General features: G+C 45.3%; 1 protein-coding gene across 8 annotated transcripts in view; it reads left to right on the top strand.

Annotated features, from left to right (window-relative positions):
- PIBF1 (progesterone immunomodulatory binding factor 1) overlaps positions 1 to 26348 on the top strand; it is a 202353-nt gene that overhangs the window by 120114 nt on the left and 55891 nt on the right. For all 8 annotated transcript variants that reach the window (XR_010597744.1, XR_010597743.1, XM_042861701.2 and 5 more), the window contains exons 13-14: positions 6435 to 6525; positions 20904 to 21006. Coding sequence is in view for 6 of the 8 variants with exons in the window: in XM_042861701.2 (XP_042717635.2) it covers positions 6435 to 6525; positions 20904 to 21006 (194 nt within the window). In the remaining 2 variants the exon portion in view is untranslated. The remainder of the gene's footprint in view (positions 1 to 6434; positions 6526 to 20903; positions 21007 to 26348) is intronic.

Here is a 26348-nt window from a genome sequence, read left to right as displayed (position 1 = left end):
TGTTGCTGGAATTGAAAGTATGAGCTACTTGCTAAATATTGTAATGAATTATAATTAAACCTTAACATTGTATGCTGCAATACAAGATTTTTTTAAAAATTGGTTTACTATTGAACTGTTCAATTTTTAAAAAGGAAACAATTGTAATACAAATTATTTTACCATGCCCATTTTTACTGTTACTTAATATCTACCATTGTTTTCTTATTTTTTTAAAAAAAAGATTTGAGTGTATCTAATGATGAAAATGAGGACAGTCATTCTTTTGAAATTAATCATTGGTATTTTTTACTGTTATAGCTTCTGAGGTAGTGGAAGTTATAATTATAGTTGCATTCATTTTAACCCAACCTCCTCCAGTTGATTGTAATTTTTTTAAATAGATCTCTTTATGGCTTAAATCTTCCATGCTTGGTCTCAACCAAATGGTGAACTTTTGGGGGAAATTAAAGGGGACAAAATTGAGCCTGCTACTGTTTAAAAACATGTGAGGAGGAAGAAGGACAAACTTTCCCGGTATATTACAACTGAAATCTTGGCATTTTAATTCAAATAACCAAAGAAGCAAAAACAACCCATTTGAAGAAAATATGTTCATTATTTTTAAAGTTCTGAAGATTTATATTTGAATCATTCATTTGTGTGCCATAGAAATCTTGTAACCTGCTTCTCAGAGCAATATGAAACAAAAGATTTAGAATTAAATCCTGGCTCCATTGAAATGGGATTTTACCATTAACTTGAATGGGGCCAAGATTCCATCCTTTGAATTCTGGGGCCACTCTGAATCTCTTTATCTTGAAATGCTATACTTTTTTGGGGGAGGGTAGGGGCGGACTTGACTGAATAATGCCTTTACTCTTGTATGCTATCTTTGTCCTTGTAAGAAATGATATATTTACGCAAGTGAAATGGCTTGTATCAAATAATCTGTTGATATTTTTTCTCTGCAGAGCATGTGCATGTGGAAGAGACTATTGAAATGTGACTATTACTATCACTTCACTGACTCCTCATTATGTTTCACTTATTAATACTACAATAGTCTGTAATGGCCTGTCAGGGATCTGTCTGTTTTAGGCATTTGTACTATTTGTCGTAATAACTGAGTGCCTTCCACATAAATAGCAGTAGTGAAATCACTTGGAATCTCTGGGTCATCTTCCTTTTTGGGGTAAAAACTATACTGTGATATTTTTGGTTTTAGATTGTTTGGATGATTTGGGGGGGGGGTGGATTTTGAGTGGATGAGATATCAATGTTGTGAATGTCATTCTTATGATGGGGCCATTTTGTGCTAAGCATAGTACAAACATTAATTTAAAAGACTGCCCCTACCCCAGTGAGCTTACTATGTCCAATACAATTGATCACAACAGGGGGGAAAAAGTATGGGGATGGAGGATGAGGGTAAGATAACAGGGAAAACAAGCATGTTTTAGCTCAATGAGCATTAGTCTTGGCTCATTGCCTGCATCAAGTTCAACAGGCCCTACATTTACATAGCCTGTGCCTATATATCTGAACAAATAGGGTGAGATTCTGTGCTGCTCCTCTAAGGGTATGTCTACACAACAACTAGACACCCTCGGCTGGCCTGTGCTAGCTGACTTGGGCTCGCAGGGCTTGGGCTGCTGGGCTGTTTTATTGCTGTGTAGACTTTCAGGCTAGAGCTTGGGCTCTAGGACCCTGTGGGGTGAGAGGGTCCCAGAAATGAAACAGCCTTGCAAGCCCGAGTTGGCTGGCACAATCCAACCATGGATTTTTCTTTGCTGTGTAGACATAGCCTAAGAGGCCCAGCACAGAACTTGCAGTCCAGTGGGAAGAGAGGGTTTAAGGTGGCTTTAAGCCATCTTTGCATCCTCCTGATCCCATGGTATCTGGGAGCTGGAGAGGTCCCTACTATAATTTAGACAGCCCTGGAGGTTTGTCTAAGTTATGACGTTCTCCCCGAGCTACCCCTTTTAATAGCATTGTATCAAATACAAACAATATGGAAGAGATGGGTGAGACAGAAGCTGGCTGTGATAACAACAGTCTTGCTGCTTATACAGTAGGTATATGTTAGTAGCAGTGGGATTTCCTAGTACTTAATAACTGTGGATATAGTTACTCCCATATTTAGCTGTAACCCCAGTTCCATGTTATTTGTATTTGTTACAATGCTATTGAAATGAGTAACCTGCTCTAGAAAAATTTACATTTGTTGTGTGTCAGGAAGTATGCCCTATGTTAACCTGATTATAATTTTTGTAGGTCGGTAAATCTTGTACCCTTGGACTATAAAAAATCCAGCTTTTTAAAGCAATTTTCATTTGGTTTTAAATCCTTAGAAATATGTTTTCAGATTGCTGTGTTATCTAACTAAATAGATTACTTTTAGCTTTTTTTCCCTCTGCTTTTAAAAAGTTAAAATTCAATGTAATATTGGACTTGTTTCTGTTATAATTTAGTTTACTAATAAAAGTATTGGTGTAAGTATAATTTCATCATATGTTTAAGGGAAAGTTTTATATGTTCTTAGTTTGTCAATAATAGCAGAGCTTGGAGATAATAGATTAGATCTTTTTTTTCCCTGCATTCAGATCTGAGATGCTCTTGCCAATATTTTGTCCTGTACATTCTGTGCACATAGTTCTACTTAGAGTGTATAATTATGCTATTGCATGTTGCAGCAATGGTATTCTGCCAGAGAAATAAGAAACGCTCACTCTTGGAGCTAAAATTACTTATTTGCTAATTTATATCACAAATGAGATGATGAAAGAGGAATGATTAACTATTTTTTATGTGAAAGCATTTAAATTAATGAATTACACAATATAAAATAACCCAAAAGATAATACTTTGAGACTTCTGAAACTAGATTGGACAATGCATTAGTAAAATATATATTTCAGAGAATAATCATGCACTGGTAGGAGGATGGACTGAATAGGTCTTTCTCTCTCTCTGAATTTTATAATTCGTAGGGCACGTTTGTTTTATTTTTGAAGTTGAGAAAGAGAGAAAATTAGTTTTGTAGCTAAAATGTTTCTTACCCACAATATCCATTTTCAAAATATGTAATCTTTGACAAACTATATCTTCAAAAGCACAGACATCAAAGTCTTAATTAGCATACTTGTTGGCAGTTTCAGGGGAGAGTCAAAGAATCATATTTGTATGGAGACTGCACCCTTCAGAAAAAGTTAAGGCATGTTGGCCCAGTAGTGTGTGAAGGAAGTTAGCATTATGAGAGCATTTGTGGCTAAAGTGTTGACTTCAGTCCTCAAGGACATCAATGCTTTTTCATTTCCTCTTTGTTTCATAAGCACTACATTTACTTCAAATTTAAAAAGTGAAGAGTGTGTGTGTGAGAGAGAGAGAGAAAGAGATTATAAACATAATTGCTTAAAGATTTAATCAGTTCTTCTTTGAGTGGTTGCAGACTTGTGTGTGACCAGTGCACTGAAGTCAGAGAACATTGCCTAGAAATACCTGTAGGAACACTGCATGTGCCCTCTGGTCCTTGTAGCCTCTCTTAGGACTGTTTAAGAGTAGCACTGCCCTGACCCCTTCAGTTCCTTCTCACCACCCGCGGCTTGACTTGGATTGTGCTATGTGGTACCTTAACTTACACTTTTGTTGTTCTCTCAGCTAGTTTTTTCTTGATATTTTGTCTATAGTTAGTAGTAGTGCCCTAGGCTCAGGGAGATTCTTCCTCCTCTTCTAAAAGGAGTGCTGGGTGGCACTGGGGTTCCTGGAGTGCTCAGGATAGAGCTGGGCCATCTACATGCTCTCCTGTAGAGAAGCAAGATCATTCAAGCACTGTACCATCAACTCTGGTACTGTCTGTTGGGCAGCCATTGAGTCTAGGACCAGCAACATCAGCCTCAGCACTGATCATATCGATCCCACAGGTTTATCAAACAGCAGCAGATTTACTCTTCCTCTTTGTTCTGTACTCACTTTTTGATATAGACCACATGCATTTACATAGTCCAGCATGTGAGATTGCACCTTCATCCTCTTCAAACTTTGTTGAAGTTGATCTGTCTCCTGAGTTGTCAGTCATTGGATGGATTGTCCAAGTGCCACTGGCGATCCTGGAGTCCCTAGCATGGTGGGCAGATCAGAACAATATATGTGAAGGTGTCTCCTTTTCCTGTCCTCCACCGACCAGGACTATAGTTACGCATTGCAGGGTGGGGGGACACAGCTAAGTACATTGAAAAATCAGGGTTTGTGGACAGAACGGGAACCCTCCTTTCACATCAACGTTGTGGAGCTTTGAGTGATTTGCAATGCATGCTGGGACTTTTGGGTCAGATCAAGGGCACAGAGATTCACATATTTACTGAGAATACCACTGCAATGTATTCTGTGTACAAGCAGGATAAAGTTTGCTCCAACCAGCTCTGTCAGGAAGCAGTAAAGTTTTAGCTCTTCTGGAGGGAGGATGCCCTCATTCCTATAGCCGCACACTTCCTGGGTGCTCCAAATTAGTTGGCTGATAACCTCAGCAGGAATTTCTCCCAGAATCACGAGAGGTCTGTGAAGAACAGCATTCTGAGGTCCATCTTCAGAGAATGGGGCATTCCGACTATCAAACCTTTTGTAACGAATGACAACAAAAATATTGTCAGTTTTGCTCTTGAGTGAGTCTCAGTCCGGGCTCTTTAACTGTTATTTGAATTGGGGATCGGTGCTCATGTTTGCCTTTCCCTGGATCCCACTCATCCCTGATGTTATTCACAAATTGAAGATGGATCATGCCAGACTGATAATCATTGCGCCAGCTTGGCTAAGACAATGTTGGTTCTCTGACCTTTCCAGTCTATCGGTTCAACCTCCCAGACCCACCTTCCCAAGCTACTGACACAACACCACAGTCAGAGTTGGCATCTAGCAGTGAGCAGTTTGCATCGCACAGTGTGGATGCTGCACAATTAGATGAAAAGGAAAGACGATGTTTAGAAGCAGTTCAACAAATCCTCCTACTTAATAGTAGAAAACCCTCTACTAGGTCTATCTCTTTGGCCAAGTTAAAACATCTTTTGGTTTGGTCACTGGCTGGAGGAATTCAATTGTGCTAGCCTGCATTCAGGACATTTTGGACTACATATTAGTAATCTTCAGGTCTCTCTCTCAGCTCATTGAGAGTCCACTTGGTGATGATCTCGTCATTCCATCCTCCAATCCAAGGAAAGTCAGATTTCTCTAACTATATGGTAGTAAGATTTCTTAAAGGTACTGTCTATCGTCTTTACATCTGTAAAACTAGCAGTTACTTTGTGGGACCTTAGTACTGTGCTGGCTGTCCTTATGGGACCTTCTTTTGAGCCCCCAGCAACTCATTCTCTGTCCCTCCTGTGCCAAAAACCAGCCTTTACAATGGCTATAATATCCAGAAAGATAGTAAGTAAACTGAAGCCCTAATGATGGGGCCTCCATGCAGGCAGTTTTTCAAAGACAAGGTGACCTGAAGGCCATACCTTAAATTGTTGTCTAAATCCGATTCACTTTAACCAAACAATATATTTACCTGTATTTTTTTCCTAAGCTTCACTCAAATGCAGATGAGCAACCCCTTCATTCATTGAATGTGAGATGATCCTTGGTATTCTATCTGGAAAGGACTGAACGATTTCATGCATCACCTTAGCTTTTTGTCTCCTATGTGGATCAAATAAGGGCCAGGCAGTTTCTGCACAGAAGATGTCCAGATGGATTACTTCCTGCAGTACAATGGCATAAGGGTAGCTCAGGCCACACCTTCACAGAGACTGGTGGCTCACTCAGTGAGGGCCTAGGCAGCTTTGGTCACTTTTCTCAGTGAGGTGTCTGAATTGGACATTTGCAGGGCCACTATCTTGTCTTTCATGCATGACCTTTGCCAGACACTATCCTATTAGGTGCTGTGTCTAGATCAGACGCAAATTTTGTAAAGGCAGTTCCACAGTCGCTGTTTAAGTACTCTGAGTCCCACCTCCTTCTGTTACTGCTTGTGAGTTACCTGAGTGGAATACATGTCTAATCACTCAAGGAAGAAAAAATAGTTACTTACCTGTTCTGTATCTGTTGTTCTTTTGAGATGTAGGTGCAGACATGTATTCCACCCTCAGTCCCTTCTGTATCAGAGTCTCCACTCAGGATTCTAGTGCAAAGGAACTCAGGGGGATCAGGGCAGTGACGCTCTTAAATAGCCCTAGGAAGGGATTTGAGGGCCAGAGGGCACACGCGTGCCCCACTGGGTACTGCTAGGCAAAGTTCCCCATCTTTTTTACACTGGACACATGCACTCCTGAGTGTAATACATATCTGCACCCATATCTCAAAGAACAGCAATTGCAGAATAGGTAAATAACATTTTTTCCTCTTTTACTATAATTATGTTCTTTTGAGGATCAATATTTTTAAAATATTGGATACATCTTTTTGTTTTTTTGCAGTGGAAAATGAAGATGAAGCAGAAAGGATTCTCTTTTCCTATGGATATGGTGCTAATGTTCCGACAACAGCCAAAAGACGGCTAAAACAAAGGTGAAAATTATGTCTACCTGGTTTACATCTAAACTAACTACAAATAGATTCAGTATATCATCAATTTTGGAAGCCAGCCAATTTGAATGATGCAAAGTAATTTTATTTTTTACATAGCTATCCAATATGTAGAAATAGTCTTCAAAACAGTGGTTTTGTGGTTTGTGTGTATAAATGGGTGCATGGATATTTTTCTGGGTTATTGAAGCTTCATGTTTTTTCCTTTATCTTTCAGAAAGATAGGTATCTGGATGCCTTGAGTATGCAAAACTCAAATAGCTATAAAATCTAACTAGTTCAAATAAATTTTAAGCTAATTTAACATACAAATAGTGAACTCAGAAGCACAGCTGTCAGGAAAGGGAAAAAGTCCAAGTTTCAGAGCATCATTATCTCATCTAAATTGTGTGCATATAAGGCCTGATTCATCTGTGTCTCTCTCCAGTTTACTCTGGTTTAACTGCACTGAAATCTGTGAAGTAACATCTGTGTAAAACTGAAAATCACAGTGGTGAATCAGGCCATAGTATTTTCTGAATGTTGGCATGTTAAATATGTACCTAAATATATACAATGTGGGCAAATTGATGTTTCTGCTAGAGTCATAAGTTTTTTCATTTGGGTGTTAAATAATTAATAATTAATTTTAATATTGTGTTAGGTAAGGGAGATGAGGTAATATCCTTACTAGAACCAGCTTCTGATGGTGAAAGCTTGTAGTTTTTCTTCGAGTGATTGCTCATGTGCATTCCACAGTAGGTGTGCGTGCCCTCCATGTGCACCGGTGCCGGAAGTTTTTTTCCTTTAGTAGTACCCATAGAGGAACGCCCCTACCGACCCCTGGAGTGGCACCACCATGGCGCAGTATAAGGGGCGCTGTGTGCTCCCCCCCGCCCTCAGTTCCTTCTTGCCGCCAGTGAAGGTGCTTTGGAAGTGCTGTGCTCCAACTCGCCGCTGTAGCTTTCCCTGTTTGGACTGTTGTTTAGTCGTAGATAGTTAGTACCTGTCGTTTAAAAAAAAAAAAAAAAGTATATACTATGACCCGCACACTAGCTGCTTACACTGTCTTGGGGAAACCCACGTCAGCGACCACTGCAAAATTTAAAGATCGTTTAAGCACTGGACTAAGAAGGAGCACGATATACGTCTCCGAGCCATATTGATGGAGTCGGCCGTGACCCCAACACCGCTACGCCGCTCCAAGTCGACACCAAGCACCGTAGCATCGGTGCACGGCGACCCAGCAGTGCCTTCCACCAGCCGGCACCACTCCACATCCACGGGACACTCTAAGAAGACGAAGAAGCGATCTTCTCCATCAAGGCACCTGGGCAAGGCTAGGGCGAGACTAGACCCGCGCTGGGCAGCTCTCGATCCCCCTCGGCCTCATGGCCTCCGACTCAAGAAGAGCGTAGTAGCCCAGCCTACTCCGAGCCAACCTCCCTGGACGCCAGTGGCCACATATGGGTGCCCTCCAGACCGGAGGCCTTGCAGGCGGCTTGAGATGTAATGTCTCTCCTGGTACCGGCTGCACCAACCTCAGCGGCTCCCCGGTCTAGAGGCAAGCCGGCGCTCGGACTGCCACAGTCGCCACCCAAGCGGTACTGCTCATGGTCGAGGGAAGGTTCCCAATGCCGCTCTCTGCAGAGTGACCACCTGGCTCGCAGCCTGCACCGGTCCCCATTGACCCCCACTCAATTGTCTGGCTGAGTGCCGAGCAGCAGGGAATTGAGGCACCACTCCGCATCAAGGGAGCGCAGGCCTTGAGGTCAGAGCATGCCCCGCTGGGACTGGGTCCGACGGCACTGGTGGTCGCTGACTCTGAGAAGCCACCGTAGCCACTCGCGATATTGATGTTGATGCCACTCACGCTCTTCACCCAGATCGAGGTCCCCAGCATGGCACCGCTCTCGCAGCCCCAGGCATAGATCGCCGGCACCCGGCCATCGCGGATCCGCCCACCGGAGCCGATCACGGAGCAGCCATTACAGACAGTACTCCCGCTCCTCTACACCGTATTCAAGGTCTCGGGCCTGGCACCACTCACGACCACGCTACTCGTCCCCATCCTGGGATACCAGTCGTTCGTATACCAGCCCCGCCTCCCCTCAGAGCCAGCAGTCAGCGGACCAGATGAGTCCAACAGGGCAGCCCACCCGGTGTTGGGGTCACGGCCGACTCCATCAATATGGCTCGGAGACGTATATCGTGCTCCTTCTTAGTCCAGTGCTTAAACGATCTTTAAATTTTGCAGTGGTCGCTGACGTGGGTTTCCCCAAGACAGTGTAAGCAGCTAGTGTGCGGGTCATAGTATATACTATGTACTCCCATGTATATACAAGGCTCCCTGGCCAGCGCCCTGGTACGAATGGACCCTATGGGCCCCGATACAGCCCCTGGTGATGGCCCACTCGGTAGCCAGGGCCTCAGACAGACCGTTGGCCTCCCTCTCTCAACCCCCCCAGGAAGGGGTCAGCCGAGCACTCTTTCCCAGCCCCGCGCTCAGAAGGGGACCAAGCGCTGGGAACCATGGCACCGGTGGGAACGCAGAGCACCACGCCTCCATCCGCGCCCTCCCCTGATGAGGCCATCACAGCGCCTCCTCCCGCTGTTCCCCAGGAGGACACAAAAGCTCACCAAGAGCTCCTGAAAAGGGTGGCCTCAAGCCTCAATTTACAGGCTGAAGAGGTGGAGGAGCCTTCAGACTCCCTCTTTGATGTCCTCTCAGCCACAGCGCCCCTCCCTTTTCATGAAGGGGTGCCACATCTCCATTGTCCTGTGGCAGACCCTGTCTTCCTTGCCCCCATATCTAATAGGGCAGAGCAGAAGTATTTTGTGCCTGCCAAGGGGCACAAATATCTCTATACCCACCCCGCCCCCAACTCACTGGTGGTCGAGGTGATCAACCACAAGGAACATCAAGGCCAGCCCGCTCCCATCCCCTAAGAATAAGGACTCGAGGAGGCTGGACTTGTTTGGTAGGAAGCTTTATTTTTCTTCAGGCTTCCAGCTGAGGGTGGCAAACCACCAAGCCCTGCTGGGCAGATACGATTTTAACTTGTGGGGCTTAATGCCAAAGTTTACGGACTTCCTCCAGGAGGATGATAGGAAGGAGAATAAGGTCCTGGTGGAGGAGGACACTGCTGCTGCCAGAGCAGCCCTTCAGGCAGTCTCGGACGCAGCAGACATGGCAGCAAGAACTATGGCCTCTGCGGTGTCCATGTGGAGGGTGTCGTGGCTCCTCTTGTCTGGGATGTCCAATGAGGCACAGAGCTCCCTGCAGGACCTCCCTTCAATGGCAAGGCCCTGTTTGCGGAGCAAACAGATGTGAAATTACACAGTCTCAAGGACTCTCGCACAGCCTTAAAGACTCTTGGTCTCTATGGCCAGGATCAAGTTCAAGCCCCAGCAGGCCCCCCCAGCCAAGCCACTCACTCCCGATACGAACCTTCTCATAAAAAATCCAGAGACTATAAGAAGCATCCACAGCAACAGTCTCGGCCTTCTCCCCAGCCTGGCCCTCTAAGGACAAGCAGGTGGGTAAGCGCCAGTTTTGATGGGACGCCCGGGGACGACTTACCAGTCTGCACCAGGGATCCGCCCAACCTACTCTTCTCCAACCATCTCTGCACTTTACTCCCGGAGTGGTCACTACTGACCTCAGACCGATGGGTCCTTAACACCATCTACCAGGGCTATACCCTCCAATTTCTCTCTGCCCCACCTACCCATCCTCCCTCCCCATTCCTCTTCAGGGACCCCTCTCAAGAGAGCCTACTCGAGGAAGAGTTGAGGCGGCTCCTTCACCTGGGAGCAGTGGAGGTGGTGCCTGCGAAGTTCAGGTACAAAGGTACTACACCCACTATTTCCTTATCCCAAAGGCCAAAGGGGGCCTCAGGCCCATCCTGGACCTGCGAGGCCTAAACCATACATGATAAAACTCAAGTTCCGCTTGGTCTCCCTGGCCTCCATCATTTCCTCCCTGGATCCCGGACACTGGTACACTGCCCTTGATCTCTAAGATGCGTACTTCCATATTCACATATTAGAGCACCACGGGCGTTTCCTCTGCTTCACGATAGGACAGGACCACTACCAGTTCACTGTTCTCCCGTTTGGCCTCTTGACGGCACCCAGAGTCTTCACAAAGTGTATGTCTGTGGTGGCAGCCTACCTCAGGCGTCGGGGGGTCCAGAACTTCCCCCACCTCGATGACTGGCTGGCCTAAGGTTTGAAACCTTGAGGGATCTCATCAAGGTGATCACAAAGTTTCCCATGACAACTATAAGGGCGTGCCTCCAACTCTTGGGTCACATGGCAGCATGCACGTACATGATACACCATGCCAGACTCAGGATGCGGCCCCTTCAGCTCTGGCTGACCTCGACGTTTTCCCAGTCCAGAGACAGGTTGGACAAAGTTCTCACCGTGCCAGAGTTCATACTAGCCTCCTTCCTTTGGTGGTCCACCCCGGAGAACATGCTCCGAGAGGTCCCATTCAGGAGCTGCTCCCCAACTATATAGTGTGTGTGTCCGATGCGTCGGACTTGGGGTGGGGAGCCCATGTGGGAGAGCTACAGACCCAAGGCCTATGGTCCACGCAGGAACTAGGCCTGCACATAAACGTCAAAGAACTCTGAGCAGTCCGTCTGGCCTGCGTGGCCTTTCGCTCGTGCGTTACGGGCAGGGTAGTCAGAATTCTCATGGACAACACAGCCTCGATGTTCTACATCAACAGGCAAGGTGGGGCCCACTCTTCAGCCCTCTGCCAGGAAGCGCTCTGGCTGTGGGACTTTTGCATTGCCCACAATATCAACTTGGAAGCCCACTTACTGGGCATCCTGAACTCTCGAGCCGATCGCCTGAGCCTGGACTTCTCCCAGCATGAGTGGTCACTGCACCAGGAGGTGGCTTACATGATCTTCTGAACGTGGGGCACTCCCCAAGTGGACCTCTTGGTGACCAGGCAGAACCACCGGTGCCCCCGGTTCTGCTCCAGGAGGAGCCTGGGCAAGGGCGCAGTTTCCGACACCTTCCTTCTGTCCTGGTTGGGTCAGCTGCTATATGCTTTTCCACCAATTCCGCTGATCAGCAAGGTCCTGAAAAAAATCAAGACAGACAAGGCTCACGTCCTCATGATTGTCCCGACATAGCCCAGGCAACACTGGTACAGGACTCTTACAAACCTGTCCATTGTCCCCCCCATGGCCACTACCAACCTGCCCAGACCTTCTCTCTCAGGACCAAGGTTGCCTCCTCCACTCCAACCTTGCAGCCCTCCACCTCGTGGTGTGGTTGCTCAATGGCTAGGCCAAGAGGAAAGGACCTGCTTGGAGGGCATCCAGCGAGGCCTCCTGGAAAGCAGGAGGCCCTCCACGCGTCAGGCCTACCTAGCAAAATGGTCAAGGTTCTCTCGGTGGGCCGCCGATCATGGCGTCTCACCAGTAGCTGCCCCACTCCAGCTTATACTGGATTACCTCCTTCATCTCAGAGCCCAAGGCCTAGTGCCCTCGTCCGTCAAAGTGCATCTGGCAGCCATATCAGCCTTCCACCCACCCATCCAGGGCCACACAGTATTCTCACCTGACATGACTGGTCGATTCCTTAAGGCCTTGAATTGCCTCTTTCCTTATGTTAGGCCCCTGGTTCCACAGTGGGACCTGAACTTGCTTCTGGCCAGGCTGACAGGGCCTCCATTTGAGCCGCTTATCACATGCTCCCGGTCCCACCTTTCATGGAAAGTAGCCTTTCTTGTGGCAATCACGTCTGCTAAGAGGGTCTTGGAGCTCCGGGCCCTGACCTCCGAACCCCCGTATATGGTATTTCATAAAGATAAGGTCCAGCTCCGCCCACACCCTTCGTTCTTCCCCAAGGTGGTCTCCGCCTATCATATGAGCCAGGACATTTTCCTTCAGGTGCTGGGTCCCAAGCCTCACTTGTCTAGTGAGGAGCGCCATCTCCACATGCTAGATGTGAGACAGCCCTGGCTTTTTACCTGGAACGAACAAAACCATTCAGGAAGTCTTCACAACTGTTCATCGCCATGGCCGGACGGATGAAGGGTCAGCCGATCTCCACTCAGTGGCTCTGCAGCTAGATCACTTCATGTATCCGTACTTGTTAGGACCTGGCGGGAGTTCCACCGCCACTGATTGTGAGAGCGAACTCGACAAGGGCGCAAGCCTCGTCGGCCACCTCTCTGGCTCAGGTCCCTATTCAGGACATTTGTAGGGCTGCCACATGGTCATCGGTCCACATGTTCACCTCACACTATGGGATTGTCTCCCAGACCAGGGAGGATGCCAGGTTCGGCAGGGCATTGCTCCATCCCGAGTGTCTGTGAACTCCTACCCACCTCCAACAGGTATAGCTTGGAATCACCTACTGTGGAATGCACATGAGCAAACACTCGAAGAAAAGACAGTTACCTTTTCAGTAACTGGTGTTCTTTGAGATGTGTTGCTCATGACCATTCCACATCCCGCCCTCCTTCCCCACTGTCGGAGTTGTCCGGCAAGAAGGAACTGAGGTTGCGGGGAGCACGCAACGCCCCTGATACCACGGCATGGTGGCGCCACTCTGGGGGTTACTAGGGGCACTCCCCTATGGGTACTGCTAAGGGAAAAAACTTCCGGCACCAGTGCACGTGGCGAGCACGCACACCTACTGTGGAATGGACATGAGCAACACATCTCGAAGAACACCAGTTACGGAAAAGGTAACTGTCTTTTCTTAGCAGATCAGGTCTTTAGTCATGCCTGAATTGTATTTAAGACATTTTGATCACATTCTGTTATCTATAGATAGTTTTAACAAAAAGTATAACTTGATAAAAGCATTGATTTGTTTGTTTTTCATTTACTCAAATCATATGCAGTCCAAAAAAGGAAACCTTTCTCAAGTATGGCTGGCTTTTACTGCATCTACAACTTTTTATGTATCCACCCCCAAAACTAACAATTGTGTAATGTATTGAATATCATTTTGGATAGAAGTACACCACTGTAATTACTGGATAATATTAAGGACAAAAGGAGGTAGTTCCCTAAATTTTCACTCTCTGCATGAACCTATGTACCATTTCCTGTTTACGTTGAATTTGTTTTTAAAATAGGTTATCTCAATATGTGTCATACCAGAACACGTTTTTCTCCATATGTGTGCAAAAAGTTAGTATGTATACACTTTCAGGCCTCATGCCAAGTAGTAAGATTTGCATAGTATTTGATTTATAGATGCTTATTTTGCCATATCATATTGGTATTTGCATCTAGTTTATTTTCTTAGAAAACTGCTTACAATAATCTCCCAAATATCAGCTGTAAAAAAAATCCCATGTTGGTGGTCATAGTAGGAGACTTTTGAGTACTCCATACCTTAAATTCCTAAATCCGTTGGCTTCAATATGGGAAGCCTTTTGCTACTATTTCTATAAAACAACAGCAACCACTGGTGTCTGCAAATCTTAGTTTCTTGGTACTGATAATGAAGGAACTTCAGGAAGCCACTTGTCTGGTCTATATTGCTACTGCTGCATCACATCCATCTACTTGTCTTGGAAGTGGGGGAGAAAACAATTTTTCCTCAGAATTATATCTTGTTTGGATTCCATTAGTGCATCTCATTGTGTGTGTCTGTATTCTTTTGTGTGTCATGTGAGATATAGGCTATGTCTACAGTAGGAATGCTTTACCAGTGAGTATACTATGCCAGCAAAACTCTTCTACTGTGGGCATAGCTATGCTCGCAAAGCTGTGCTTTGCAGCAGTATAGTAAAGCCAAGTTATACAAATAAACAAGTTATATTGGTAAAAGTTCTGTTTTTGCCAGTATAACTGCATCTACACTAGGGACTTCTGCCAGCGCAGCTCTGTTCAGGGATCACACCTCTTCACACCCCTGATTGACACATCTGGGCCAACAATCGTCTGTAGTGTGGACCTGGTCTTAAATATATTTTTCCATTATGTCTGATTTTGATCACATTTGAGAGGTTGATTGTTCTAACTAAAATCTTTCTCAAATACACCAAAATAAGTATTTTGCTCACTTCCCCTTCTTTCATAGAATATTGGGGTTGCAGCAGCTCAGCAACTTTAAAAGTGCTGTAACTGCAGGTGCATTTTGTCCATAATGGATGGAACTTAGCCACTGTTTCGTCATCAGTCATGGAGAAAGCTGTGTCTAGCTGGTCTGTAAGATCTATGCCCACATAGCGCTGGGATGTCAGGTCCAGGGTGAGTGCATAAAGGCCCTTTGGTTGTCTTTTGGCATTTCCTGGATTCAGTCCAGATGGCAGAGTTGAGCATCCCAGGTTGTCATCAAAAGGCTCCATCAGTGTCATCCAGGTTCAGGACTAATGAGAGGTCCAGAAGTTGTTTCAAGAATCCACAGGTGCTTGTCTGGTATGTTGAAATAGTCATCACTATCATTGGTTCATCAGTACAGCATCCCAGTGTGGTGCTCCATGTTGACTTAGAGAGCAGGATCTCTTCTCCCCCACAAGCATAGAGGGTAGGCATAGATCTGTTTGAAGATGAGATCAGCTGACTTCCATGATATTTTTCTCTGGTGTATTGGCACCTCTCTCATTCTTGCTGGTCTAGGATACAGCAGGACATATTAAACCTCTGTGGCACAAGAGAAGACTGTCAAAACCCCATAGTTTGGTACTTTTGGAGAAAAAAATTACTTACTTGAACTTCTTATTCTCTGCAATATTTTGTTAAATTTTAAAGTCATTCCATTTTATTCTATTCCATTTTAATTAATTCATCTTCCACATGCCTCTAACTAGTCCTTTGTGCTCCTATCTCAAGGCATGTCTCACACTTTGGAAAACACTGTGCTCGCTACAGGTAATTCACATTGGCACTATTTTTTCAGTGAATATAGGTATAAATGTTCAGAAAAAGAATAGATTTCTTTTTTATTGCACTGCAATGTCGTGCAGAACTTGCATAAGACTTGTATAACTAAAGCACAAAGTAAAAAGAGCTCGTCGAGGCTTGACTTAAATTTGATTAAAATAAAAACATTACTTCATATTTTCAATTTTGTTTTGAAAACAGCAAATAGGACTTTCTTGTTTCACGTTTTTCGTGTGGTACATAACTTTCAATTGAAGATATGGTTAGAGCTCAAACAAATGATGCTCTTATTTTGAAATTAGCTTTTCATACTATTTTGTAGAATCTGAATATACAGTATGATCAATTTTTTGAAAACACTGTTCTAATAGGCATAAGGATTTTAACATTTGTGACATTTGATTTATTTGCTTTAAAAAGAGACTTGCACATTAGAACAGACTTTTAAAATGCAACACTCACTCAGATCTATCTTAATGTGGTATTTCACATCTACTTGTACTGAATAAAAGCTTATTTCCACAATCAATCTCTCCACTTGAACCTGCACTGAACTCTTAATCCTATGTTTGTGATGACATAGTCTGTTTCATTGGTCATAAATTCAGTATTATGACTTCACAGCAAGGTCAAGAAGGAAGAGAAAAATAGTTGCAAAAGATCCAAAGTCATATTTAGTTAACTAGTAAATGAGGCAAACACATGGAGAACAAGAGGAGAGTAAATAATTAAATCAGGATTTATGTTAAAAGGTTCCCAATATAAATCCAACTGTAAATATTCTTTAAGTGATTGTCCGAATGTATCCCACTTCTAGTGCTCATGTACCCCATGCGTGCAAGATCAGAATCTTTTGAATAGCAGTGTCCATTGGTACATGCTTGCACCTTGTAGCCAGGGTGGGATGGCCACAACCACTCTCCAGTTTACCACCTGTGGTTGCAAGACAGAATACCTGCAGTGTCCATGTCTCTGTTCACTGCGTGATTTGGCTTCTCACTTAGTTATAGTTTTAGTTCGTTTTATCCTATTGGCCCGTTAGCATTTTTAAAAAAGATTTTAGGGTTTTTGAGCCCCCATGCCATCTCCAACACCAAGACCACACTGCACATAGCAGAGACCAAATCCCCAGGATTCAAGACCTGCTACTCTTGCGAGAGAGCAATACCCATCAGTTATGGACCCTCTAAGTGCCTCTTTGGTTTGGGGAAATGCATATACTATGAAAGTGCTTTATATTTTGTTCCTTCTCTAAAAATGACACAGAAGTCCAGGCAGTCTCAACTTAAGCTCGTTCTCCTTCAGACCCCCATGAAAGCAAGAAGACTTCCTCCAGGTCAGACCGCCTCTCAGAGCTCCCTGGTAAGCCACCGGTTCACTCCAGTCTCCAGATTCCATGCCACTAACCAGCTTCAACATACTCTCCAGCCATCAATGTGCCTGGTACCAGCAGCTGTGGATCAAAGCATCCAGCACCAAAACAGCACACACCAAGGCAGCCAGCACTGGAGTGCACAACACTGAAGCCAACAGTAAGAACACTCATTGAACCTTCTGGCACTGATGCTGAAAAACCCAGCTCTGAAAGATCACTGTCTGACTGAGACTCTGCCTTTGTACCAAATACCTTTACACCAACCTCTTCCATACCAGTCATCCTTTCTTCTGTGTCTTCACTTGTGGAGCCTCTTTTCATGGTACCTATGCCGTTCATGGTACCAGTTAACGGTACTGGACAAGCCTGAGTCTCTATTTACTGTCTTCTGCTAAAAAAGTCTCTACTGTGGTACTGCCTCCACAGGAGCTGCCCATCTTTCCTGAATATTCAAGAGATTGGTCCACCCATGGAGGAGATATGTTCCTTCTCCTCATTGGACTTGAAGGACTGGGGTAATATGTCACCTAGCTATGTGCCTCAGTCCCCGGTCCCTACAGCATCTGAAAAGAGAAACTACAGGACAGTTGTGAGCAGTACACTGCATGGTGCCTGTCATGGCCCACAGCCCCATTCTAGAATCCCATGCAGTCATGGCCTTCTGGGCCCCACAGGGGATGCACTTTAGTCACAGGGTTTCGACTGCCTCTCAGATGACTAGAACAAAGTCACCCTCCCCTTGTAGACTTCCAGAGGGTCACTGCGCTCAGCAGGCACCTCCTGCACCGTATGTAGAGTGATCAGGAGAACTTACAGCAGATAGAAGCCTAAAGTGTCCCAACGTTGATCTCATCCTTTTCACCTGCCAGTTATTCCAGCCCCACCTGATAACTACTGGATCTTCTAGGAACTTCCCAGGAGAGTAGACAACACATTGGAATTCCTGGTCAAGAGAGCACATGAAAAGTCAGACAAACTACTCGGTATCCTGCGGTTGTTGTTCTCTAGTAGACTAGCAATACCAGTAAGTGAGGGCATTTTTGGAAGATTCCTGTCCCTATGGCAACTACATCTAAGAAAGCAGACATGTCCCTTCTAAGGGCTTTGAATATTTCTTCAACCTTCAGAAACCAGGCTCTCTGGTCATACCCATGGTCTACAAGAGGTACAAGCAAACAGGGATCCACTGAAGTGACTCCTAGGGATAAGACCCTAAAAAGTTTGCCGGAGGTTGAAACTTATTAGTCAGTCTATAAATGTGCATTGTGAACTAACAAGTGCTCCTGGCCAAATACAACTACCTGAATTGGACCTGGTATCCCAATTAAGTGATTAACTCCCATAGGAGTATTGAGAGGAGATGCTCAAGGCATCCTGGTTGAAGTCTTTGGGAATACTGAATGAGGTTCAAACAACCATCGAGGACCTCTCCTTCAAAGGCTTTGCCCTCAATGAGGCTCTTCACATGTTGAAGGACTTACAGTGACCTTTCCCTCCCTGTCCATACACACCCCATCTCCCGGAAGGAGACAGTACAAACTATAGGCTTTGTTGGAACCCCAGGCATAACTAACAGTGTGAACCAAAGGCTGTGAACCAGAGTAGGCCTGGCCTTGGTAAAATAGCACACTAGGTTATTGGCTAACCAAGTAAGCCCATTCCTGACCAGAGAGGATGGTACAAGAACACCCAGAATTCTCAACTAATTACATAAACCCTTTCTTAAGAGATGGTACAGGAACACACCAACCCCTTGTAAGATAAGGATGAGATGACAGGATAATGGATAATGATGTTTTGTTCACAGTAGCAGGTACAAGGAGAAGGGTGGTAATTAGCAACATCTGGAATGCAATACATAACTTGTTTGTATCAATGTAAAAAAAGGAGAAGTCATAGGAGGGGCATCTTTGGCCAGATGTGGGGCCGGCGTCCTGATGCGCTGTCTGAGCTGGTACCATTGTTGCTGGTACCATTGCTCACCAGCTTCTGGTGGAAGACCACACTGTTTTCTCTCATCCAACAATGGCTAGTGTTCTTAAAGGTCTCATTCATGTTTTCCGGCCATTCAGGGAGACTCCGCCTCCTGAAACCTTAACATTGTTTTAGCAGGCTTAATGAGACCTCAGTATATTCCTTGTACCAGGGGTCGGCAACCTCTGGCACGCGGCTCGCCAGAGTAAGCACCCTGGAGGGCCAGGCCCGTTTGTTTACCTGCCACATCTGCAGGTTCGGCCGATCGCGGCTCCCACTGTCCATGGTTCGCCGCTCCAGGCCAAATGGGGGCTGCGGGAAGCAGCACGGGCCAAGGGATGTGCTGGCTGCGGCTTCCTGCTGCCCCCATTGGCCTGGAGCGGCGAACCGCGGCCAGTGGGAGCTGTGATCAGCCGAACCTGCAGATGCAGAAGGTAAACAAATGGTCCCGGCCCACCAGGGTGCTTACCCTGGCGAGCTGTGTGCCAGAGGTTGCCGACCCCTGCCTTGTACCATCTATTCATGAAGACTGCTTTCCTAGGGGCTATTACATCAGCCAGCAGAGTACGTGAGATTTCAGGCCCTTATGGTGGAACCATCTTCAACTCCTTTCCACAATGACAAAGTGACTTTTTAAGACAGCCCAGGTTTTTACCCAGAGTGGTTTCTGACTCATTCTAACCAGATGATCCACCCATCCTATCTTCTTCCCCAAGCCTCACATTACCCTGGGTGAAGCTAAACTCCATCCCTTGGATGTTGTCAGGTCTCTTTCTTACAATCTGGACAGAATAAAGCCATTTAGGAACTCTTCTAGATTGTTCCTAGTATTTTTCAACAGAACTCAGACTGTCAAAATGAGTCTCAGACTGTATTGAGACATGTTATGTGATGGTCCACTTAGACCTGCCTTGTCAGATTAGGGCCCTTTCCACTAGAGTTCATTTACCCTCTGCTGCTTTTCTATAAGGTGTCCCAGTTTCAGATATTTACAAAACAGCTTGAGTTCAGTTCACCCCTTCACCCAGCACTAGACCTTGGTGGAATGCTCCAGATCCAATGCCCACTTTAACAGTACAGTCCTGCAATCATTATTCCAGTAGACACTGAGCACCCATCTCTAGAACATGAGTTACTGCTTGTGAGTCACCAGAAGTAGAATACAGTGGACAACCATTGAAGAAGAAAGAACAGTCTACCGTAACGGTAGTTCTTTGAGCGGTATTGTTCATGTGTATTCTACATCTTGCCCTCCTTCCCTGCTACTATAGAGACTTTAGCTGTATGGATTCTGTTTTAGCGAAGGAACTGGATAATGGTTGCAGCTACCTGCCCATTATGCCCTGAGCTATGGACATTGCTTTTCAGAAGCTTCCAATCTCATGTGCACGAGGGGGGCATACACACCAGAAGTGCAATAAGTGACATCATCACATCTCAAAGAACCACATATGCTGTAGGATAAGTAACCATTATTTAACATACTGAAGTCCATCCCAATGTTATGCATAATTATAATATCACTTAAAATTATTTTGTGTAATATTGTACAGTATATTTTTTGTGTTATGAGCAGGTAAGAGCCTTTCAATATAATTACTTACATTGAACTAACATAACATTGTAAAGTGATAGAGGTAAATTACCTTAGTGAACAAGGTATCACAATTACATTTTTGTCGGGATGTTACTTTGGAGTGCAGTTAAAATTGTACCATTGACTTATAGATCCCTGTGTGGATACAAACATTTGTATCTGCATCCGATCCGCAAGCTGTATAAATTGTCTGCAGATTTGCGGGGCTGTACATAACAGCTTCACAGGTCACCACGCAACAGTGACACAGGGCTTTGCCAAACCCCCAACTGCCCCCCCCCCACTTGTCCCTAGAGACCTCCTGCCGCATGCTCATCCGCATCTGAGCTATGATCCGCAAAAATGGTCTGCGGATACCCGCAGATTTGCAGGGCTCTATTGACTTGTTCTTCCAATTTTGACTATTATTTATAACATTTTACTGTGTATTTTTCCCTGTTTACATTTTAACATTAGTGAAAAATTAAAGCAAACAAGTTCTCAAGTATAAGTGCTAGAATGCATTTTGCATGTTTTGGAAAACATTCCACTTGAACTTTATTTATTTATTTTTTTGGCACAGTGTTCACTTGGCAAGAAGGTTACTGCAGCTAGAAAAGCAAAACTCATTGCTTGTAAAAGATCTGGAACATCAGAAAGAACAAGTCACACAGATTTCACAAGAGGTAAATTACTTCCACAAAAGAAAAAAATATATAACGAGACTATAAATATTGCAGAGCAGTCCTTTACAGAATAGTTATTTTCTAAACAAAGTTTATTATGTATTTGCTTGCTGTCTCAAAATGACCTTACAATTAACAAAAACACATTTATGCTAAACCTTTTCAAAGCAATTTATAGTGTATTATAAAACAGAGATCAAAAGGAGAGATTACTTTACAGACTAAACAAAAATGTAGGTTAGACAAGGCTCTAATTTCTGAGCAGATGACTAACTAGCAAAACTAGTTTGGTATTTTCTATGATGGTTAATTTTTCAACTAGTACCTCATTACTTCTGACACAGGTCTGCTTTTTTAAATCACTTTTTAAGATATTACTGATCTGTAAAAGCTCCCTACTTTTGTTCTATTTGTTCAGGCCCTTTAGTCTTTGAACACACAAATCTAAGTTATATCTGGGTGATATCTGATAATATCATTATGCTAATAATTTTAAGGAAAGTTTTATATTCTGTTTTTTAAAAAATGTTCTCTAACTTAATGTTTAATGATTGATAAGTACCTATATATTTTATAGTACATTATTTTAATCGCTTTACTAGCTAAAGTCATATTACTTGATCTGGAGAGTGAATAATGAAAACAGAGTGAAATCCTATGGACTCAAATTCAGTAATGCCTAGAAATTTTTACATTTTCCCTTCAGACTCTCATTTTAAGAATGAAAGAGATCATTAGTCTTAAATTATCAGAGGTGACATTACCACCTTATTGAAGTCCAGGCAGATTGTGCTTTAGTTGTGAGGTTTAATAGTTTGATTTTAAGATTATTGTACCACTTAATTTGAATAACAGAACTATACTGTACCCGTACAAATGTCCCTTTAATTTGGAACAACTCTGACTGACATTTCTAGGTGACAAGTTTTGAGGCCTGTCAATCATGAAACTTTTAACACTTTAAAAGCTGTTTTAATTATGTTGAAGGTAAATTTGTAGTAATTTTACACTGCCAGCCACAGTTTGAATTGGGAGGGCATTCAGAGGAACAGCGTACCCCTACCTCTCTCAAGATTCTTTCATGTGCTCCAGAAACTAAACTTTTATTGGTCCAAACACCTTAGTGAATGAAAGCAGACAGAGATTCTGATTAAAGCCAAGTATACAACTTTTCATATCTACACCAGAGAGGTAGGGAAAGGACATCTGGCAGTTACTTCCAAGAAGACCACTGGGCTGATGGTGCCAACAGAAGATCCTATACACAGCTGTAAAGACAGAGCAGTCCCCTTCCTGCAAAATCTCCCCAAGGAGCAGGACCAAACACTTTCAGATTATCTCACCCTCTTTGTGCATGGAACTAGGGTTTAAACAAGGAGTGCCTCAGCACCAGACACTGAAGCAATCATTTGCCATACAATGCACAAGGGACCAGCCCATGCCATGTCTACACCAGCAACTCTAATTTCCCTACTACCTGCGCAGGACACTTGTATACAGTTGCAACAAATGGCTATCAATACCACAGTACCATCCCCCACATCCCTAGCCACTTCCTGTGTGCTGTGAAGAAAACTAAGAATATCACTAGCTGCCACTCTGCAATTTAGGAAAAGTTATTCCTAGCCCCCTAATAGAGCCCTGGCAAAAATCCAGAGGTGGGAAATCTAGCTATAATAACAGGAAAGGGGAAAAAAATAAACCCAATGGAAGGGTGTTTAAGTTCAGCAGTCCGTGCCTGTGAAGAATATAAATTGTCCACCCCTCTGTGCCTTTGGACCAGTCAGATGTTCCTGCAGCCCACTAATGGGTCAGTCAGGCTTCAGGGGTGGGAAATAATGGCCTTCAAGCTCTTCTGAAGACCTCCCCACGCATGAGGCTGCCAAGTGGGAGTTCAAGGAGCAGCACTTTTTCCTTCGCCTTGCTGGTCAAGATCCCAAGAATGTCTTTTTTTCCTGCTGATCTTCCCAAACTAGACATCACTTTTTATTAAATCCCTTGTGATTGCAAAAAAAACTGTCAAAATGTGAATGGAGTGTAAAAATGTAACAAATGTACCCAAGTTTGTAGAGAGCCTGAAACAGTAATAATTCTTGCGAGGTCTGAGCTGATCCTGTTTATTTCAGTGAGTTATTAATTCAGATATCTATTGATAATTATTTAAGTGTCAAAATTAACTATTTCACTTTTGTACAAAGCCTGTAGGAAAAGAGAGGGGGATGATCTTTATAGAAAGGTATAGAGTTGGTGTTTCAGACTGGGAGAGGCTTATTTTTTCAGTGTAGCTTGGAAGGTTGCCGTTACCTTTTGATATCCAATTAGATTCCTTTTGGGTCCTCACTAAAAACGGGGGTGGGGGGAAGGTGGGGAAGCTGATATTCTCTTAAACGTGAATTGAGAAAATTATTTTGAGATCAAATGAAGAGAATGTGAAATTCCAAGAGACCCTTTAAGCATTGACCACTATGGTGATAGTTCTGTATTATCTAGGCTTCAGTGATATCCTTCTTTCACACAAGTATGACTGTGGCTCTGGCAGGTGTTCATGGCTTATTCTGGGTATGTTATGGTTTTGAGACATAGGGTAAGTGATCATAAACCAAGGAAAAATATTTTCTGTTACTGGTGAAGACTGTGAAGAAAATAAAAAAATTTTCGAGTCAGAAACTGAAACAATGATAATTCCTTAAAAACAAAAAAATTGGGTTTGGTTTGGTTTTGATTTTTTGTAATTTCATGCTGAAGAATATGCCTGAAAGTTTGGGTTTAAAATAGCACTATCATATAATTTTTTTTAAAGTCATCTGATTTGTTAACATGGGAGATTTGCACTTTTGAAATTATTCTTAAATTAGTATTATATCACAAGCAAATAGGGAAATCTTAGTGATACTATTCACCTGATATATTAAGCCACCTTCTATCTTTTCATAGGCTTTTAAACAGATGAGTACTTGGGGCTTGATCCACAACCTTCTTCAACTAGTTTTAAACATTTTTTTTTTTGAAGTTCCTGTACAAGGCTAAAACATTGTGTTTAAATACTACACAAAAAGCTCCTCTGATTATCAAGTAGCATGGAAGCTAGCTTTTTAAGGACAGAAGGCTTCTACTCTACTGGTGTTACATATGGTATCTTTCTTCAGAAAGATGGCCACCATTAGCAGGAGGTTTAGAAATACGCATTCTAATTAGTAAAATTGTATTCAGTGTTCTTGTTGCTGTTTTGGACCTGAAGAAGAGCTCTGTGCAGGATCAAGAGCTTTTTTCTCTCTCATCTACAGAAGTTGGTCCAATAAAGATATTACCTCACCCACCTTGCCCCTTTCATTCAGTAAAATTAACAGTTCTTCTTCGAGCGATTGCTCATGTGTATTCCACAGTGGGTGTGCATGCTCGCCACGTGCACCGGTGCCGGAAGTTTTTCCCTTAGCAGTACCCATAGTGGGGAGCACCCTGCGACCCATGGAGTGGCGCCTCTATATCGCGCCATAAAGGGGGCTGCGCGCTCCCCCCACCCTCAGTTCCTTCTTGCCGCCAGTGAAGGTAGTTAAAACTTGTGCTCCAGCATTGCTGTAGCTTTTCCTTAGTAGTACGATCTTCGACTGTTACTGGTTTCTACAGTTGGTAGCCTGGCTCGGGGCATGCCCCGAGCTCCAGGCTTCAAGTCGTGCGACTCCTGTCGCAATTCCATGCCCAGAAGCAATCCACAGTCCAAGTGTCTTTGCCGTCTGGGTGAGGCTCACATAAGTGAGTGCTGCAAAATCTGTAAGTCCTTCAAGTCCTGGACTAAGCGCAAACGTGAGATCCGTTTCCGGGCCCTACTTATGGAGTCGGGACTGGCACCGGTGCACCAAACCAACCCGGCGCCAGGCACCGCGTCTTCGGTGCAGAGCACCGGCGCGCCGAACCAACCTGTCCACCAGTCGACACCGCTCCCCTGTTAAGAAGCAAGCCAAGACCCAGCAGCGCCGAGATAAGGACAGGGGTGAGGCTGGACCCGAGTTGGGCAGCCCACAATCTCCCTCGGGACCCAGACCTCTGACTTGTGTGGAGCGGAGTAGTCTGGCCTGTCAGCGCGTGCCTCCCCGACGATGCGGATTCCGTCGACGCCGGAGGCAGCTCTGGCAGCTCACAACATCCTCATTCTGCCGGTACTGAGCGGGCCGCCCGAGTCGGGACCCCGGTCCCGCAGAAAGCTGCCGCTGGGCGCCCACCAGCCATCACCGGCCAGGTCGGAGGTAGAGGTCTCTGCTCGATCTGCAGGGCCCTCCCGAAGCCCGTGACAGACCTCCACTCCATTGTTGGGGTCGCCTGGGAGCGAGTCGCCGGAGTCCTCCTCAGCCCACAGGAGCCGCAGACGCCGAGACAGGAAGCGTCGATGCTCCTCATCCAGCCGAAGTGATAGCAGGATTCGACGCCATCAGCACCGTCGAGCATATCACGGCGCGCGCCATGCTCGGAGTGTATCCGGACAGTCACCAGCACCGAGGCATCGTAGCCGTGGCCATCGATGGGACACCAGACATAGCACCTCCGATGTCTACATTTCATCGTCGTCGAGGGCTAAATCCCAGGGCCGGACCCGACGTGGACGGGACCGGTCGAGCCGCTCATATGGCACCGTGCGATCCTCGGCCACCTCTGCCTCGGTGCCCAACTGTCCCTCCCCGGGCCGCACCGTCCCCCAGGAACGTGTAACCCTGGTAGAACCCCAGACGACTCAGTGGCAAGGGGCGCCACGGCAAGAACAGTGGTGTCAGTGGGCACCGTGGCCCCAGGCGCCCGTACCGCCGGGGCCCCGCTCCGTGGCTGGGGCATCCCAAGCCCACTCGGTGTCCCCGCCTGGGCACCGAGACCAGTCCGCGGGGACCGCGCAACCGGGACCTCACCCAGACCAGGACGTGGAGTGTGACATACCGGCACCGACCAATACCCTGGGGCCATCCCGGTCATCCCGTCAGCACCGGACAAGTCCATAGCGGCACCGCCCTCTCTTTCTCAGGAGGACTTCAAGGCGCACCAGGAGCTCCTCTGGTGGGTAGCCACCAACCTCCAGCTCCAGGCGGAGGAGATGGAGGAACCTTCGGACAACTTGTTTAATGTCCTTTCCTCCTCGGCACCGGGCCGTGTGGCATTACCGCTTCACCAAGCGGTAGCAAACATTTCGATTGGACTATGGCAAACCTCGTCCTCTCTGCCGCCCATTTTCAAAAAGGCAGAACGAAAATACTTTGTGCCAACAAAGGGGCATGAGTACCTTTACACTCACCCTACCCCGAACTCATCGGTGGTGGAATCAGTCAACCACCGTGAGCGACACGGCCAGCCTGCACCAACCC

Source organism: Chrysemys picta, chromosome 1, assembly GCF_011386835.1.
Source record: "Chrysemys picta bellii isolate R12L10 chromosome 1, ASM1138683v2, whole genome shotgun sequence".
Lineage (NCBI taxonomy): Eukaryota > Metazoa > Chordata > Testudines > Emydidae > Chrysemys > Chrysemys picta.
This window is presented reverse-complemented; position numbering and strand designations above follow the sequence as displayed.